The sequence below is a fragment of the Oncorhynchus mykiss genome, chromosome 26, assembly GCF_057628025.1.
Source record: "Oncorhynchus mykiss isolate SJ-2025 chromosome 26, ASM5762802v1, whole genome shotgun sequence".
NCBI lineage: Eukaryota > Metazoa > Chordata > Actinopteri > Salmoniformes > Salmonidae > Oncorhynchus > Oncorhynchus mykiss.
The window spans coordinates 1,518,924-1,535,122 of NC_143047.1; the positions used below are offsets into that span (position 1 = coordinate 1,518,924).

Sequence of the window (16,199 nt, forward strand, 5' to 3'; positions counted from 1 at the left end):
GTTGTTGGTTGCAAAGCATTGTACATCAAAAGTGATTTTTATACTCTCAAGTGATGATTTAAATGTACAATTTATATCAAATTGTTTGTAAATGTTATTCGAACAGAATATTTGTTGTGCATTTTGTTGTAAAGAATTCCCGTCACTCACAATGCACTTTCGCAGCCAGGCATGTGTGTTGTGACTGAGTGTGTGACAGAGAAAATCGTTTTTGTCATTTAGAGGGAAAATGCGTGCATTTTAGCGTTTGAGTCACTTTTCAAAAGTTGCTAAAAGTTCAAAAAACATTTTTAAAAGTTGCTAAAAACGTTGCCAGGGTAGTCTGAAAAGTTTCTAAATCTAGCAACAAAATTGCTAAATTGGCATCACTGCTGAGAAGTCCTCACTGAGCTCTGTTCTCACTTTATACGCACGCAAACATGCACAGAAAATGAAAGGACAAACATCATAGAAGTGTATATAGTACCCAAATGTTCCTTAACGGCAACAAGGCCATTATGGTAAAATATTAATCTCAAGTAAATCTCACTATTGATTTTATATGTTTATTTCATACACAGAGGTATAATATAAATATAGATATATTGTGCTATTTATTTCAAAACTGGCAAGACATCATTTGTATTGAACAGTTCAAGTCGACCTTGACTGGTTAATGCAGTTTTAACAGACACAAAACAGTCAAGATTGGGGGCAATTACATTTTCAGTCAGTCCTTTTACTGAACACATCAAATTGAAAAGTGCCTATCGTTTTCCATTGGGATATTTGAATTTGTGAATTTAATTTCAATTAATCTCCTGGACAGACCGGAAGTTAAATGGAATTGACCCCAACCATACATACAGTGTCCCCATAAATATGATACTGAAAAAAGAAAACACATCTGCACCAATGCAGAAATTGCATAATAGTCCATATCCAACATAATTATTGTTATTCAAACAAACAAAATAACAAACCGGACAGTTTCACAGTGTATGAATGAACAGAGAGTCATGGTGTGTTAGTGTTATTCTTTTTCACATGCTCTTGGGTGGGCTCCTTCAGTGAGAGTCAGAAAGTAAAGTATTGGGCGAACAAACTCCTTTTGTTCCTCCGATTCGTTTGGTTCCATGGTTGCCTTGTCAGTCTCAGGAAGGCTGCATAAGAAGGTTGAAATGACAGCAGTTACACAATGCCAAACACAACAACAAAAGGTTTCAAAGAGCCAACACAGAGTTTAATGAACACACTCAACATACAGTACATTCCAGAATGCAATGCAGCTACATAAAGAGGCTGCATATAGTCTTCATAACACTAAAAGTGCATTGCCTCAAACCCTTTGGCTCTCTTGATCCAAAAATCAGTTACTTCACCTTTCCACAATATTGTCCTTAAGTATTTTCAAAATGTAGTTTCTTATTGCTCAGTGATGGTGCGAATCAAAGCCAGACAGCATTCCCTCTTAACAATAGCTATTAGAGTAGTGAGTGAATTCTAAATATGTGTGGCACTGCCTTTTCTTTGTGTCCGACATTTATTTCCATAAAAAATAAAAACATTTTAACAACCCAATATACCCATCATGGACATTGTATTATTTGTTTAATTCTGTGTTGTTACAGGATTCAACCCACATAATGCATAGTACATTTAATAAAAATAATAATTGACCTCAAAAGGCACAAATTGCTCAGCACTAATTCAAGCTTTGGTTGTTATGTACAGTGCCTTCAGAAAGTATTGAAACCCCTTGACTTTCTCCATATTTTATTGTGTTACTGAATTAAAAAATGCATAAAAAAATAATTCTTACCCCTCTACACACAATACACCAAAGTCAAAACATGTTTTTTGAAAACTTTGCAACGTTACTGAAATTAAAATACAGAAATATCTCATTTATATAAATATTCACACCTAGAATCACCTTTGGCAGCGATCACAGCTATGAGTCTTTCTGGGTTAGTCTCTAAGAGCTTTGCACACCTGGATTGTACAATTATTATTTTTTTAATTCTTCAAGCTCTGTCTAGTTGGTTGTTGCTAGACAGCCATTTTAAAGTCAAACCGTAACTAGGCAACTCGGGAACATTCAATGCCATCTTGGTAAGCAATGCCATCCTTGTGTTTTAGGTAATATTTCTGCTGAAAGGTGAATTTGTCTCCCAGTGTCTGGTGGAAAGCAGACAACCTGGTTTTTCGCTAGAATTTTGCCTGTGCTAAGCTCTATTCAGTTTATTTTTATTAAAAAAACCTCCCTAGTTCTTGCCAATGACAAGTATATCCATAACATGATGCAGCCACCACCGTGCTTGAAAATATGGACAACGACCCAACACATCTTTGGACACTGTGTTAACTAACCTCCAGACGAGCTTCAATGCCATACAACTCTCCTTCCGTGGCCTCCAACTGCTCTTAAATGCAAGTAAAACTAAATGCATGCACTTCAACCGATCACTGCCCACACCTGCCCACCTGTCCAGCATCACTACTCTGGACGGTTCTGACTTAGAATATGTGGACAACTACAGATACCTAGGTGTCTGGTTAGACTGTAAACTCTCCTTGCAGACTCACACTCTCTAATCCAAAATTAAATCCAGAATCAGCTTCCTATTTCACAACAAAGCATTCTTCACTCATGCTGCCTAACATACGCTCGTAAAACGGACTATCCTACCGATCCTGGACTTCGGCGATGTCATTTACAAAATAGCCTCCAACACTCTACTCAGCAAATTGGATGCAGTCTACCACAGTGCCATCCGTTTTGTCACCAAAGCCCCATATACTACCCACCACTGCGACCTGTATGCTCTCGTTGGCTGGTCCTCGCTTCATATTCGTCGCCAAACCCACTGGCTCCAGGTCATCTATAAGTCTCTGCTAGGTAAAGCCCTGCCTTATCTCAGCTCACTGGTCACCATAGCAGCACCCACCCATAGCACGAGCTCCAGCAGGTATATTTCACTGGTCACCCCCAAAGCCAATTCCTCCTTTGGCCGCCTTTCCTTCCAGTTCTCTACTGCCAATGACTGGAACAAACTGCAAAATCACTGAAGCTGGAGACTCATATCTCCCTCACTAACTTTAAACACTAGCTGTCAGAGCAGCTCACAGATCACTGCACCTGTACATAGCCCATCTGTAAATAGCCCATCCAACTACCTCATCCCCATATTATTGCACATTCATCTTCTGCACATCTATCAGTCCAGTGTTTAATTGCTATATTGTATTTATTTCGCCACTATGGCCTATTTTATTGCCTTACCTCCCTTATCCTACCTTATCCTACTCACTGTGTGTACAGTGCCGTGCGAAAGTATTCGGCCCCCTTGAACTTTGCGACCTTTTGCCACATTTCAGGCTTCAAACATAAATATATAAAACTGTATTTTTTTGTGAAGAATCAACAACAAGTGGGACACAATCATGAAGTGGAATGACATTTATTGGATATTTCAAACCTTTTTAACAAATCAAAAACTGAAAAATTGGGCGTGCAAAATTATTCAGCCCCCTTAAGTTAATACTTTGTAGCGCCACCTTTTGCTGCGATTACAGCTGTAAGTCGCTTGGGGTATGTCTCTATCAGTTTTGCACATCGAGAGACTGACATTTTTTCCCATTCCTCCTTGCAAAACAGCTCGAGCTCAGTGAGGTTGGATGGAGAGCATTTGTGAACAGCAGTTTTCAGTTCTTTCCACAGATTCTTGATTGGATTCAGGTCTGGACTTTGACTTGGCCATTCTAACACCTGGATATGTTTATTTTTGAACCATTCCATTGTAGATTTTGCTTTATGTTTTGGATCATTGTCTTGTTGGAAGACAAATCTCCGTCCCAGTCTCAGGTCTTTTGCAGACTCCATCAGGTTTTCTTCCAGAATGGTCCTGTATTTGGCTCCATCCATCTTCCCATCAATTTTAACCATCTTCCCTGTCCCTGCTGAAGAAAAGCAGGCCCAAACCATGATGCTGCCACCACCATGTTTGACAGTGGGGATGGTGTGTTCAGGGTGATGAGCTGTGTTGCTTTTACGCCGAACATAACGTTTTGCATTGTTGCCAAAAAGTTCCATTTTGGTTTCATCTGACCAGAGCACCTTCTTCCACATGTTTGGTGTGTCTCCCAGGTGGCTTGTGGCAAACTTTAAACGACACTTTTTTATGGATATCTTTAAGAAATGGCTTTCTTCTTGCCACTCTTCCATAAAGGCCAGATTTGTGCAATATACGACTGATTGTTGTCCTATGGACAGAGTCTCCCACCTCAGCTGTAGATCTCTGCAGTTCATCCAGAGTGATCATGGGCCTCTTGGCTGCATCTCTGATCAGTCTTCTCCTTGTATGAGCTGAAGGTTTAGAGGGACGGCCAGGTCTTGGTAGATTTGCAGTGGTCTGATACTCCTTCCATTTCAATATTATCGCTTGCACAGTGCTCCTTGGGATGTTTAAAGCTTGGGAAATATTTTTGTATCCAAATTCGGCTTTAAACTTCTTCACAACAGTATCTCGGACCTGCCTGGTGTGTTCCTTGTTCTTCATGATGCTCTCTGCGCTTTTGACGGACCTCTGAGACTATCACAGTGCAGGTGCATTCATACGGAGACTTGATTACACACAGGTGGATTGTATTTATCATCATTAGTCATTTAGGTCAACATTGGATCATTCAGAGATCCTCACTGAACTTCTGGAGAGAGTTTGCTGCACTGAAAGTAAAGGGGCTGAATAATTTTGCACGCCCAATTTTTCAGTTTTTGATTTGTTAAAAAAGTTTGAAATATCCAATAAATGTCGTTCCACTTCATGATTGTGTCCCACTTGTTGCTGATTCTTCACAAAAAAATACAGTTTTATATCTTTATGTTTGAAGCCTGAAATGTGGCAAAATGTTGCAAAGTTCAAGGGGGCCGAATACTTTCGCAAGGCACTGTATATAGACTTTTCTATTGTATTATTATTATTGTATTATTTTTATTATTGTATTATTGACTGTATGTTTGTTTATTCCATGTGTTGTTGTTTGTGACGTACTGCTTTGCTTCATCTTGGCCAGGTCGCAGTTGTAAATGAGAACTTGGTCTCAACTAGCCTACGTGGTTAAATAAAGGTGATATATATACATATATATATTTTTTTTTTTATATATTTCTTTTTTTAAACACCTCCAGGCTGTAAGGGCTATTTGACCAATAAGGAGAGTGATGGAGTGCTAAATCAGATGACCTGGCCTCAATAATCTTCAACCCAATTGAGATGGTTTGGGATGAGTTGGACTGCAGAGTGAAGGAAAGGCAGCCAACAAGTGCTCAGCATATGTGGGAACTCCTTAAACGGTTGGAAAAGCATTTGGTCGGTGCGCATATATATGTATGTATAGACAGGGATCTGAATACTTTCCGGAAAGTATTCAGATCCCTTGACTTTTTCCACATTTTGTTACGTTAGTCTTATTCTAAAATTGATAAAATAAATAAAAATCCTCAGCAATCTTAGCAATCTACACACAAAACCCAATAAATACAAAGCCAAAAAAGTTTTTTAGAAATAAAAAACAGAAATACCTTATTTACACAAGTATTCAGAGACTCTAAATTGAGCTCAGGTGCATCCTGTTTTCATTGATCATCCCGTTTCTAAAACTTGATTGGAGTCCAGCTGTGGTAAATTTGATTAATTGGACATGATTTGGAAAGGCACAAACCTGTCTATATAAGGTCCCACATTTGACAGGCCATGTCAGAGCAAAAACCAAGCCATGAGGTCGAAGGAATTGTCCGTAGAGCTCCTAGACAGGATTGTGTCGAGACACAGATCTGGGGATGGGTACCAAAAAATGTCTGCAGCATTGAAGTCAAAGAACGCAGTGGCCTCCATCATTCTTAAATGGAAGAAGTTTGGAACCACCAATACTCTTCCAAGAGCTGGCCGCCCAGCCGAACTGAGTAATCAGGGGAGAAGGGTCTTGGTCAGGGAGGTGACCAAGAACCCGATGGTCACTCTGACAGAGGTCATGAGGTCCTCTGTGGAGATGGGAGAAACTTCCAGAAGGACAACCATCTCTGCAGCACTCCACCAATCAGGCCTTTATGGTACTTGGGAGTTTGCAATCAGCCAACTTGGAGATTACCAAAAGGCACCTAAAGACTCTCAGATTCTCAGGTCTGATGAGACCAAGATTAAACTCTTTTGGCCTGGAGGAAACCTGGCATCATCTCTACCGTGAAGCATGGTGGTGGCAGTATTAAGCTGGTGGGGATGTTTTTCAGCAGCAGGGACTGGGAGACCAGGATTGAGGGAAAGATGAACGGAGCAAAGTACAGAGAGATCCCTGATTAAAACCTGATCCAGAGCGCTCAGGACCCAGATTGGGGTGACGGTCCACCTTTCAACAGGACAACGACCCTAAGCACACAGCCAAGACTATGCAGGCGAGGCTTCGGGACAAGTCTCTCTAGGTCATTGAGTGGCCCAGCCAGAGCCCGGATCCAACCTGACAGAGCTTGAAAGGATCTGCAAAGAAGAATGGGAGAAACCCAAATACAGGTGTGCCAAGCTTGTAGCATAATATCAAATAAGACTCGAGGCTATAATTGTTGCCAAAGGTGCTTCAACAAAGTACTTAGTACTTAATAGTGAAGACATCAATACTATGAAATAACACATTTGGAATAATGTAGTAACCAAAAAAAGTGTTAAACGAATCAAAATATATTTTAGATTTTAGATTCTTCAAATTAGGCAGGCACCCTTTGCCTTGATGACAGCTTTGCACACTCTTGGCATTCTCTCAACCAGCTTCATGAGGTAGTCACCTGGTGTCACGGTCGTCATAAAGAGGAGACCAAGGCACAGCGTCGTAAGCGTACATTCTTCTTTAATTAAAGAAAGAACACTGAACAAACTATCAAAACGAACCATGAAGCTAATGTGCGTAGTGCAGACAGGCAACTAAACATAGACCAAGAACCCACAAAATACCCAAGGAATATGGCTACCTAAATATGGTCCCCAATCAGAGACAACGATAAACAGCTGCCTCTGATTGGGAACCAATTCAGGCCACCGTAGACCTACATATACCTAGACTTACAAAACCCCCTCGATATACAAAAACCCCTAGACAATACAAAAAACTAACATACCCACCCTAGTCACACCCTGACCTGACCAAAATAATAAAGAAAACAAAGATAACTAAGGTCAGGGCGTGACACCTGGAATGTAATTTCAATTAACAGGTGTGCCTTGTTAAGTTAATTTGTGGAATTTCTTAATGCGTTTGAGACAATCAGTTGTGTTGTGACAAGGTAGAGATGGTATACAGAAGATATCCCTATTTGGTAAAAGACCAAGTCCATATTATGGCAGGAACTTCTCAAATAAGCAAAGAGAAACGATAGTCCATAATTACTTTAAGACATGAAGGTCAGTCAATTCGCAAAAATTCAATAACTTTGAATGTTTCTTCAAGTGCAGTCGCAAATACCATCAAGTGCTATGATGAAACTGGCTCTCATGAGGACCACCACAGGAAAGGAAGTCCCAGAGTTACCTCTGCTGCAGAGGATAAGTTCATTAGAGTTACCAGACTCAAGCCCAAATTTGACTAGAAGACACGAGGTGGGAAAGAAGAATCCCATCTCCGACAATCGTTGGTACAGCTGAAGTATCTATCTAACAAACACTTCACTACCAGAGAAGCTCAACAACTAAGAGCGACATTCTGACCTCTGGTGGACAACCAGAGCCTTACACCCATCCATCCCTTCCTCATAGAAGGACTGATTGGTTTCAACAGAGAGACGACAAAGAAAGACATCTCCGCGTAAATATATATATTGCATTTCTTATCCGAATGAGCGGTGGTTCATGTGCAAAGTATTACTATTCCATTGAGCGTCGGTTCCAAATGTATCAAAGTGTTCTCGCTTTGTCTCTCCCTCTCTTTACCTACCCCTCCATATGTGTAACAAGCCGTCATATCTTGTCAGTCCACTTCGGACCCGTTTCATTGTATTACGTTTCTAATCAATAATCTATACCTGTGTGTTTTTATGTATTCTGTGTTATTATTTAGTTAGTTAGTAAATAAATAATTAAGCCAATTTGTGTATTGCTGATTCATCAATCAATCAAATTGATTCATAAAGCCCTTTTTACATCAGCCGATGTCACAAAGTGCTATATAGAAACCCAGCCTAAAACCCCAAACAGCAAGCAATGCGGCTAGGAAAAATTCCCAAGAAAGGCAGGAACCTAGGAAGACACCTGGGGAGTAACCAGGCTCTGACGGGTGGCCAGTCCTCCTCTGGCTGTGCCTGGGTGGAGATTATAACAGTACATGGCCAAGATGTTCAAACGTTCATAGATGACCAATAAGGTTAGAGTTCTTGCAGATATAAAGGAGTATGTGAAGTTCAACATGAGACTGATATGAGGTCATAATAATTAATACGTGACTGTTATCGAGATATATATCTATATATCTTCCAAGAGTTTAATTTGGGAGACGGTAACTCATTAAACAACTTTTCCCGTGCTGCCCCAAATTCCAAATGAGTTAGTTGTTACATGATTTGTTTAATCAAGTAACAATTAAACAGTTAATTGATTTGATAAATAACAGCCACATTAGCGATAGTCATGTCACGTGACATTAAAACTTGAAACAGCCAAGCCTCCTAACTCCTGATTGGTCAGTTCAGTGGAGCCAGATCCTTATCATTCCTTCTGGCTGTTGGAGAGGTCGGAGGGGTAGTTGAGTGAGCTTGGGCCTTTTATGGCAAAATGAAAATAAAGACTTTTCAATTTGGAGAGAATACTGGACACTAGGGGACACCTAGGCCTTGTTATGGATAAAAGTCTATAAAGATAGATTGGTATAAAATATCTGCTCCATTTTCAGAGCACATGTTGACAAGATGTTGGGGAATCACTTGAGGGAATTATTGACCAACCTCAGTGTACAGGTCAATAAACATACTAGTTGTTTTGTTATGTTTCAGTCTTCTGTGATGTATATAAAGTGTAATATTGTGATGCAAACTCAAAATTCAATACATTTTAACTCTCTTTAATATCTGATATGGTATAGGTGTCTTCTTTAATTAAGCCGGCTCTGTGTGACCCTGATTTAGCCCTCTGCAGTAAAAGGTTAATGGAAGGATGTTCCTTGTTACAATTGTTGTTACCAGGTACTAGCCTTTTTATCAACCCTGGCATTACATGTGGATTCAATGGTAGTGGCAGCTTGTGGTTACATATAACAAGGTCATATTTTGGTTTGATTTATTGACATGGTAATTCACAGGTGACTTTCAAATGTGTAATTACATTAGTTACATAGTGGAACAGGATGTAATAATATCAGTAGTTACACATGTGGGATAACATTAAGCAAGTGAATGTGTAAGTACACAATCCTAGTTCCAATTGTGCAATAACTGATTCCGCAACAACCCCATTACCATGTAGTTACATAGTAAAATCGATGTAACTACTATGTTGTTTACACAGTTATTACTGTGTTACTTACATAGTAATAGTGGCAACTTAATGTAAAGTGTTACCAAATATGGTGGTGTGTCTGATGTGATGGGGCTGTTTTGCTTCCACTGGTTCTGGGACCATGTTAAGGTCAATGGCATCATGAACTTTACCCAGTACCAGGACATTTTTTAATATTTTTTTACATTGGATAAAAGTAGAGACTCAGAGCTAGAAAACTGTATATAATACACTACAATTGAGGAAAAATGGGAAAGTAATTTTTAATTGAAAGTCGATAAACTTGTAACTCCACTTATGAGAAAATGGCACTTAAATGTTTCGGTACATCTACTGGAGACCTCTTCTTTGTCTACACCCATTCAGCATCGTTCACACCCTCTTAAGCCTTAGCCCCACACATCTCTTTAAGGATTCACATGTGAGGCCATGTGCTAAACAGAGTGAGTACGGTAGTGTACTAAACAACCAAAGATTTCAAGACTAAAGGCTGGTTGATACTACAACTATCGACATGTCTATACAGTTGTAAAATATAGCTTACGGTTGTGAGTGTGACAAAATAAAAGCAGATCATTCTACCAGAAAATGTTAGAACTTGGACACTGTCTTGTAGGCCAAACGTTATATCTTAATTTGACTTTGGTGCAGGTCATGTTGTTCGTTACATTACACTATTAAAATCTAAGTTAATTGTCACATGCACAGAATTACACAAGGTGTAAACGGTACAGTGAAATGGTTACTTGTATAGTGGAGTCTTTTGTTTAGACATGTAGTTAGCTGGCACAACAATTAACCATAATTCCAACTCATAACGTTACTACCCTGCATGAATCTACAGGTAGCTAACACTAACCAAGTAGGTTCAATGTTAGCTAGCTAGCTAACATTAGGCTATAACTAGCAGTGCAAATGGCTCTGAGATACGAACCATATTACTACACGGATCATACATGTAATGTCAGCTAGCGAGCCAGCAAAAGAAAAAACAACTTTGACAAAAACAACTTTGACAAAATTACAAATGTATATCAGAAAATGTAGCTAGCTAGACTCTCCTACCCGTACACATGGATGAACACTTCTCCCTCTCTGTCACATATTCCATGGATGCCCTTAGTTTGAAGATATCATCTGGATTTGCAATCAAACGCCTGAATTTTCTCCATCTCCTTAGCTATCATACTCCGTTTCCACCGGGCATTCCACTGATTTCAAAACTCGGTCCTCTAAAAAGTGCAACACTTTTGCAGTTCTTCATGATATCTTTAAAAAAAAGCTGTGTTAGAAAGGATTACCTACACATACTGAGCAGCTCATGTTATAGACAGAAGCGTGATACATGGCAGACCCATCCGAACTGATCTCTCGGCATGTCCAGCCCAACCATTATCTCAGCCAATCATAGCTAGGGAAGGTTCCCCCTCTTTTTCCGTGGCTAAACCAAATAGGCTTGTAATTTAACAATTTCATTCATATTTACAGATGGCATAGAAGTTTGTTATTAAGGCACAATAAACTTAGCCTGTTCCAGAAGGCATTTCTGCCAAAACAATATATAATATATAATATATATATATATATATATATATATATATATACTGCTCAAAAAAATAAAGGGAACACTAAAATAACACATCCTAGATCTGAATTAATGAAATATTCTTATTAAATACTTTTTTCTTTACATAGTTGAATGTGCTGACAACAAAATCACACAAAAATGATCAATGGAAATCAAATTTATCAACCCATGGAGGTCTGGATTTGGAGTCACACTCAAAATTAAAGTGGAAAACCAAACTACAGGCTGATCCAACTTTGATGTAATGTCCTTAAAACAAGTCAAAATGAGGCTCAGTAGTGTGTGTGGCCTCCACATGCCTGTATGACCTTCATACAACACCTGGGCATGCTCCTGATGAGGTGGCGGATGGTCTCCTGAGGGATCTCCTCCCAGACCTGGATTAAAGCATCCGCCAACTCCTGGACAGTCTGTGGTGCAACGTGGCGTTGGAGGATGGAGCGAGACATGATGTCCCAGATGTGCTCAATTGGATTCAGGTCTAGGGAATGGGCGGGCCAGTCCATAGCATCAATGCCTTCCTCTTGCAGGAACTGCTGACACACTCCAGCCACATCAGGTCTAGCATTGTCTTGCATTAGGAGGAACCCAGGGCCAACCGCACCAGCATATGGAATCACAAGGAGTCTGAGGATCTCATCTCGGTACCTAATGGCAGTCAGGCTACCTCTGGCGAGCACATGGAGGGCTGTGCGGCCCCCCAAAGAAATGCCACCCCACACCATGACTGACCCACCGCCAAACCGGTCATGCTGGAGGATGTTGCAGGCAGCAGAACGTTCTCCACGGCGTCTCCAGCCTGTCACGTCTGTCACATGTGCTCAGTGTGAACCTGCTTTTATCTGTGAAGAGCACAGGGTGCCAGTGGCGAATTTTCCAATCTTGGTGTTCTCTGGCAAATGAAAAACGTCCTGCACGGTGTTGGGCTGTAAGCAAAACCCCCACCTGTGGACGTCGGGCCCTCATACCACCCTCATGGAGTCTGTTTCTGACCGTTTGAGCAGACACATGCACATTTTTTGGCCTGCTGGAGGTCATTTTGCAGGGCTCTGGCAGTGCTCCTCCTGCTCCTCCTTGCACAAAGGCAGAGGTAGCGGTCCTGCTGCTGGGTTGTTGCCCTCCTACGGCCTCCTCCACGTCTCCTGATGTACTGGCCTGTCTCCTGGTAGCGCCACCATGCTCTGGACACTACGCTGACAGACGCAGCAAACCTTCTTGCCACAGCTCGCATTGATGTGCCATCCTGGATGAGCTGCCCTACCTGAGCCACTTGTGTGGGTTGTAGACTCCGTCTCATGCTACCACTAGAGTGAAAGCACCGCCAGCATTCAAAAGTGACCAAAACATCAGCCAGGAAGCATAGGAACTGAGAAGTGGTCTGTGGTCCCCACCTGCAGAACCACTCCTTTATTGGGGGTGTCTTGCTAATTGCCTATAATTTCCACCTGTTGTCTATTCCATTTGCACAACAGCATGTGAAATTTATTGTCAATCAGTGTTGCTTCCTAAGTGGACAGTTTGATTTCACAGAAGTGTGATTGACTTGGAGTTACATTGTGTTGTTTAAGTGTTCCCTTTATTTTTTTGAGCAGTATATATATATATATATATATATATATATATATGATCAAATGACTCTGGTGAAGTAGTGATGGGAACCATCTGCTTAGTTTCCTGGAAATTATAAAAAAAGATCAGTGCCGTTATCCTTGCAAGTGGAGGGTGACGGATTACTGAAAAGGGGCGCCAATAATTTTTATAATCCCTATCTTTTTGAGAGAACAAAAATAAAAATTCTCTAAGCAATTGTATTAGTATAAAATAATATAATCTAACCCCCTTTTTTTATATACATACAATATAGGTATTTTTTGTTCATTTTTATCAAGGGTGCCAATAATTTTGGACATGACTGTATATTATGTACCTATTTACGTTATATTAAATATCAACCTTAAAGCAAAAAACGTATCAGTTGTGGACCGGTTGTGTACAACAATTTTATGTATGCTTTTTGGTATCCATACCAGATTCAATCAGTATATTGTTGATCAGAATAAAGGTGATTCTAATTGAAATAGTATAAACTGAGCAGGTGTTCAATGGATAACTAACCTTGATGAGAGGGTTAATGACTCCAACATTAGGACTGGTGTTGAACACTTTGTTGAAGCCAGTCTCTCTGTTGACCAGCTCCAGCTGATAGAACTTCTTGTCATCCTACAAAAAAAACAGGAAAGACTGGTCAGTTCATGTCTGTAACAGAAGGACCACTTTGGAAACAAGTGTTTAAATTACTGCTTTGAAGTAGGGAACCAATGGACATCTTGTTGTATTATTTCATACCCAAATAAATCAAATTCAACATGTGAGTCAGAGGACTGACATGGATAGAATGGGACCACACTCAGAGCCACACTAAGGTCCCAATTTAAGTCAATAAAATAAATGCCAACTGTAGGTTCACTTAGAATATTTCTGCTGTATTTTATGGTAAAGCTGTTCCTCTGGCATAGGATGTATTGGATATCAACAGGAATCCATGCCACAGCTATCATTCAAATACAGTGTTAACATTCTGAGTTAACCCTCAGTGAGGATTTCCTTTATCTGCAACTGATTGAATTGAGTTAGGGCCCTTAAGTGTTTGCATCAGTACAATGTGTTGTATCATTCACAGGGAATAAAACATTGAAGTTGGAATGTTGGTAAAATCATTAGAAGTTTTAAGAAGGTAAAATAAAGTCCACTAAAAGGAGGAAATCTTAAGGTAAAGTATAGTGGGGCAAAAAAAGTATTTAGTCAGCCACCAATTGTGGAAGTACTCCCACTTAAAAAGATGAGAGAGGCATGTAAGTTTCATCATAGGTACACTTCAACTATGACAAACAAAATGAGAAAAAAAAATCCAGAAAATCACATTGTAGGACTTTTTATGAATTTATTTGCAAATTATGGTGGAAAATAAGTATTTGGTCACCTTCAAACAAGCAAGATTTCTGGCTCTCACAGACCTGTAACTTCTTCTTTAAGAGGCTCCTCTGTCCTCCACTCATTACCTGTATTAATAGCACCTGTTTGAACTTGTTATCAGTATAAAAGACAGTTGTCCACAAGCTCAAACAGTCACACGCCAAACTCCACTATGGCCAAGACCAAGAGCTGTCAAAGGACACCAGAAACAAAATTGTAGACCTGCACCAGGCTGGGAAGACTGAATCTGCAATAGGTAAGCAGCTTGGTTTGAAGAAATCAACTGTGGGAGCAATTATTAGGAAATGAAAGACATACAAGACCACTGATAATCTTCCTCGATCTGGGGCTCCACGCAAGATCTCACCCCGTGGGGTCAAAATGATCACAAGAACGGTGAGCAAAAATCCCAGAACCACACGGGGGGACCTAGTGAATGACCTGCAGAGAGCTGGGACCAAAGTAACAAAGCCTACCATCAGTAACACACTACGCCGCCAGGGACTCAAATCCTGCAGTGCCAGACGTGTCCCCCTGCTTAAGCCAGTACATGTCCAGGCCCGTCTGAAGTTTGCTAGAGAGCATTTGGATGATCCAGAAGAAGATTGGGAGAATGTCATATGGTCAGATGAAACCAAAATATAACTTTTTGGTAAAAACTAAACTCGTCGTGTTTGGAGGACAAAGAATGCTGAGTTGCATCCAAAGAACACCATACCTACTGTGAAACATGGGGGTGGAAACATCATGCTTTGGGTCTGTTTTTCTGCAAAGGGACCAGGACAACTGATCCGTGTAAAGGAAAGAATGAATGGGGCCATGTATCGTGAGATTTTGAGTGAAAACCTCCTTCCATCAGCAAGGGCATTGAAGATGAAACGTGGCTGGGTCTTTCAGCATGACAATGATCCCAAACACACCGCCCGGGCAACGAAGGAGTGGCTTCCTAAGAAGCATTTCAAGGTCCTGGAGTGGCCTAGCCAGTCTCCAGATCTCAACCCCATAGAAAATCTTTGGAGGGAGTTGAAAGTCCGTGTTGCCCAGCAACAGCCCCAAAACATCACTGCTCTAGAGGAGATCTGCATGGAGGAATGGGCCAAAATACCAGCAACAGTGTGTGAGAACCTTGTGAAGACTTACAGAAAACGTTTGACCTCTGTCATTGCCAACAAAGGGTATATAACAAAGTATTGAGATAAACTTTTGATTTTGACCAAATACTTATTTTTCACCATCATTTGCAAATAAATTAATTTGAAAATCCTACAATGTGATTTTCTGGATTTTTCTTCTCATTTTGTCTGTCATAGTTGAAGTGTACCTATGATGAAAATTACAGGCCTCTCATATTTTTAAGTGGGAGAACTTGCACAATTGGTGGCTGACTAAATACTTTTTTGCCCCACTGTATATATAAACTTAAATAGAGTTTAATGATTTCAGTGTTCTTTTTTGTTTATTTTATTCCCTTATGACCATAGCAGGTGCAAACACTTAAAACAATACCCTCTGATTTGTAGCTAGATGGTAGATATTCAAATCCTATAGTCACATCTTGGCCACAAATTCTGAGTGGGTATTTTTCTATCTGTTTGATGTGTACTTGAAGCACGGAATTCAGACATTACATACATTGAAATAAATCACAAGGGTTAATACAAATCAATGAATCATGGCATACAATCAAAGAATGTCAGTGCCTGTTCATGGTTTGAAGGTCTCATTGAGTGTCAGTGAGAGGACATTTGTATAGATAGTGATGGAGCTAGCTGGGGGGTTCATGTTGGAGCCTCTTAGGCTTTTGTGATATCCGTTGTTGGTTCCCAAAATGTTTCTGGTAGGTTCCGAAACTACAGCTGCAGTCCAATTCTCTCCCTTTCTCAATGAAGTGTGCACCCATTCACTCTCCCTCATGGACTCAATAGCATTGGATAGGTGTGTACATGGGCTTGCAAGACTCCCCCTTTTTCCTCCAAACATAACGATGGTCATTATGGCCAAACAGTTCTATTTTTGTTATATCAGACCAGAGGACATTTCTCCAAAAAGTACAACCTTTGACCCATGTGCAGTTGCAAACTGTAGTCTGGCTTTTTCATGGCAGTTTTGGAGCAGTGGCTTCTTCCTTG

The 16,199-nt window shown here is 40.3% G+C and overlaps 1 protein-coding gene across 1 annotated transcript in view; it reads right to left on the reverse strand.

The window, feature by feature from the left end:
* Nucleotides 1-531: 531 nt before the first annotated feature.
* fam184aa (family with sequence similarity 184 member Aa) overlaps nt 532-16,199 on the reverse strand; it is a 91,931-nt gene continuing 76,263 nt past the window's right edge. Inside the window, exons 16-17 of the mRNA XM_036963531.2 lie at nt 13,213-13,317; nt 532-1,142 (exon numbers count right to left, since the gene is read on the reverse strand). Of these exons, the coding sequence (XP_036819426.1) occupies nt 1,134-1,142; nt 13,213-13,317 (114 nt within the window). The 3' untranslated portion in view covers nt 532-1,133. The remainder of the gene's footprint in view (nt 1,143-13,212; nt 13,318-16,199) is intronic.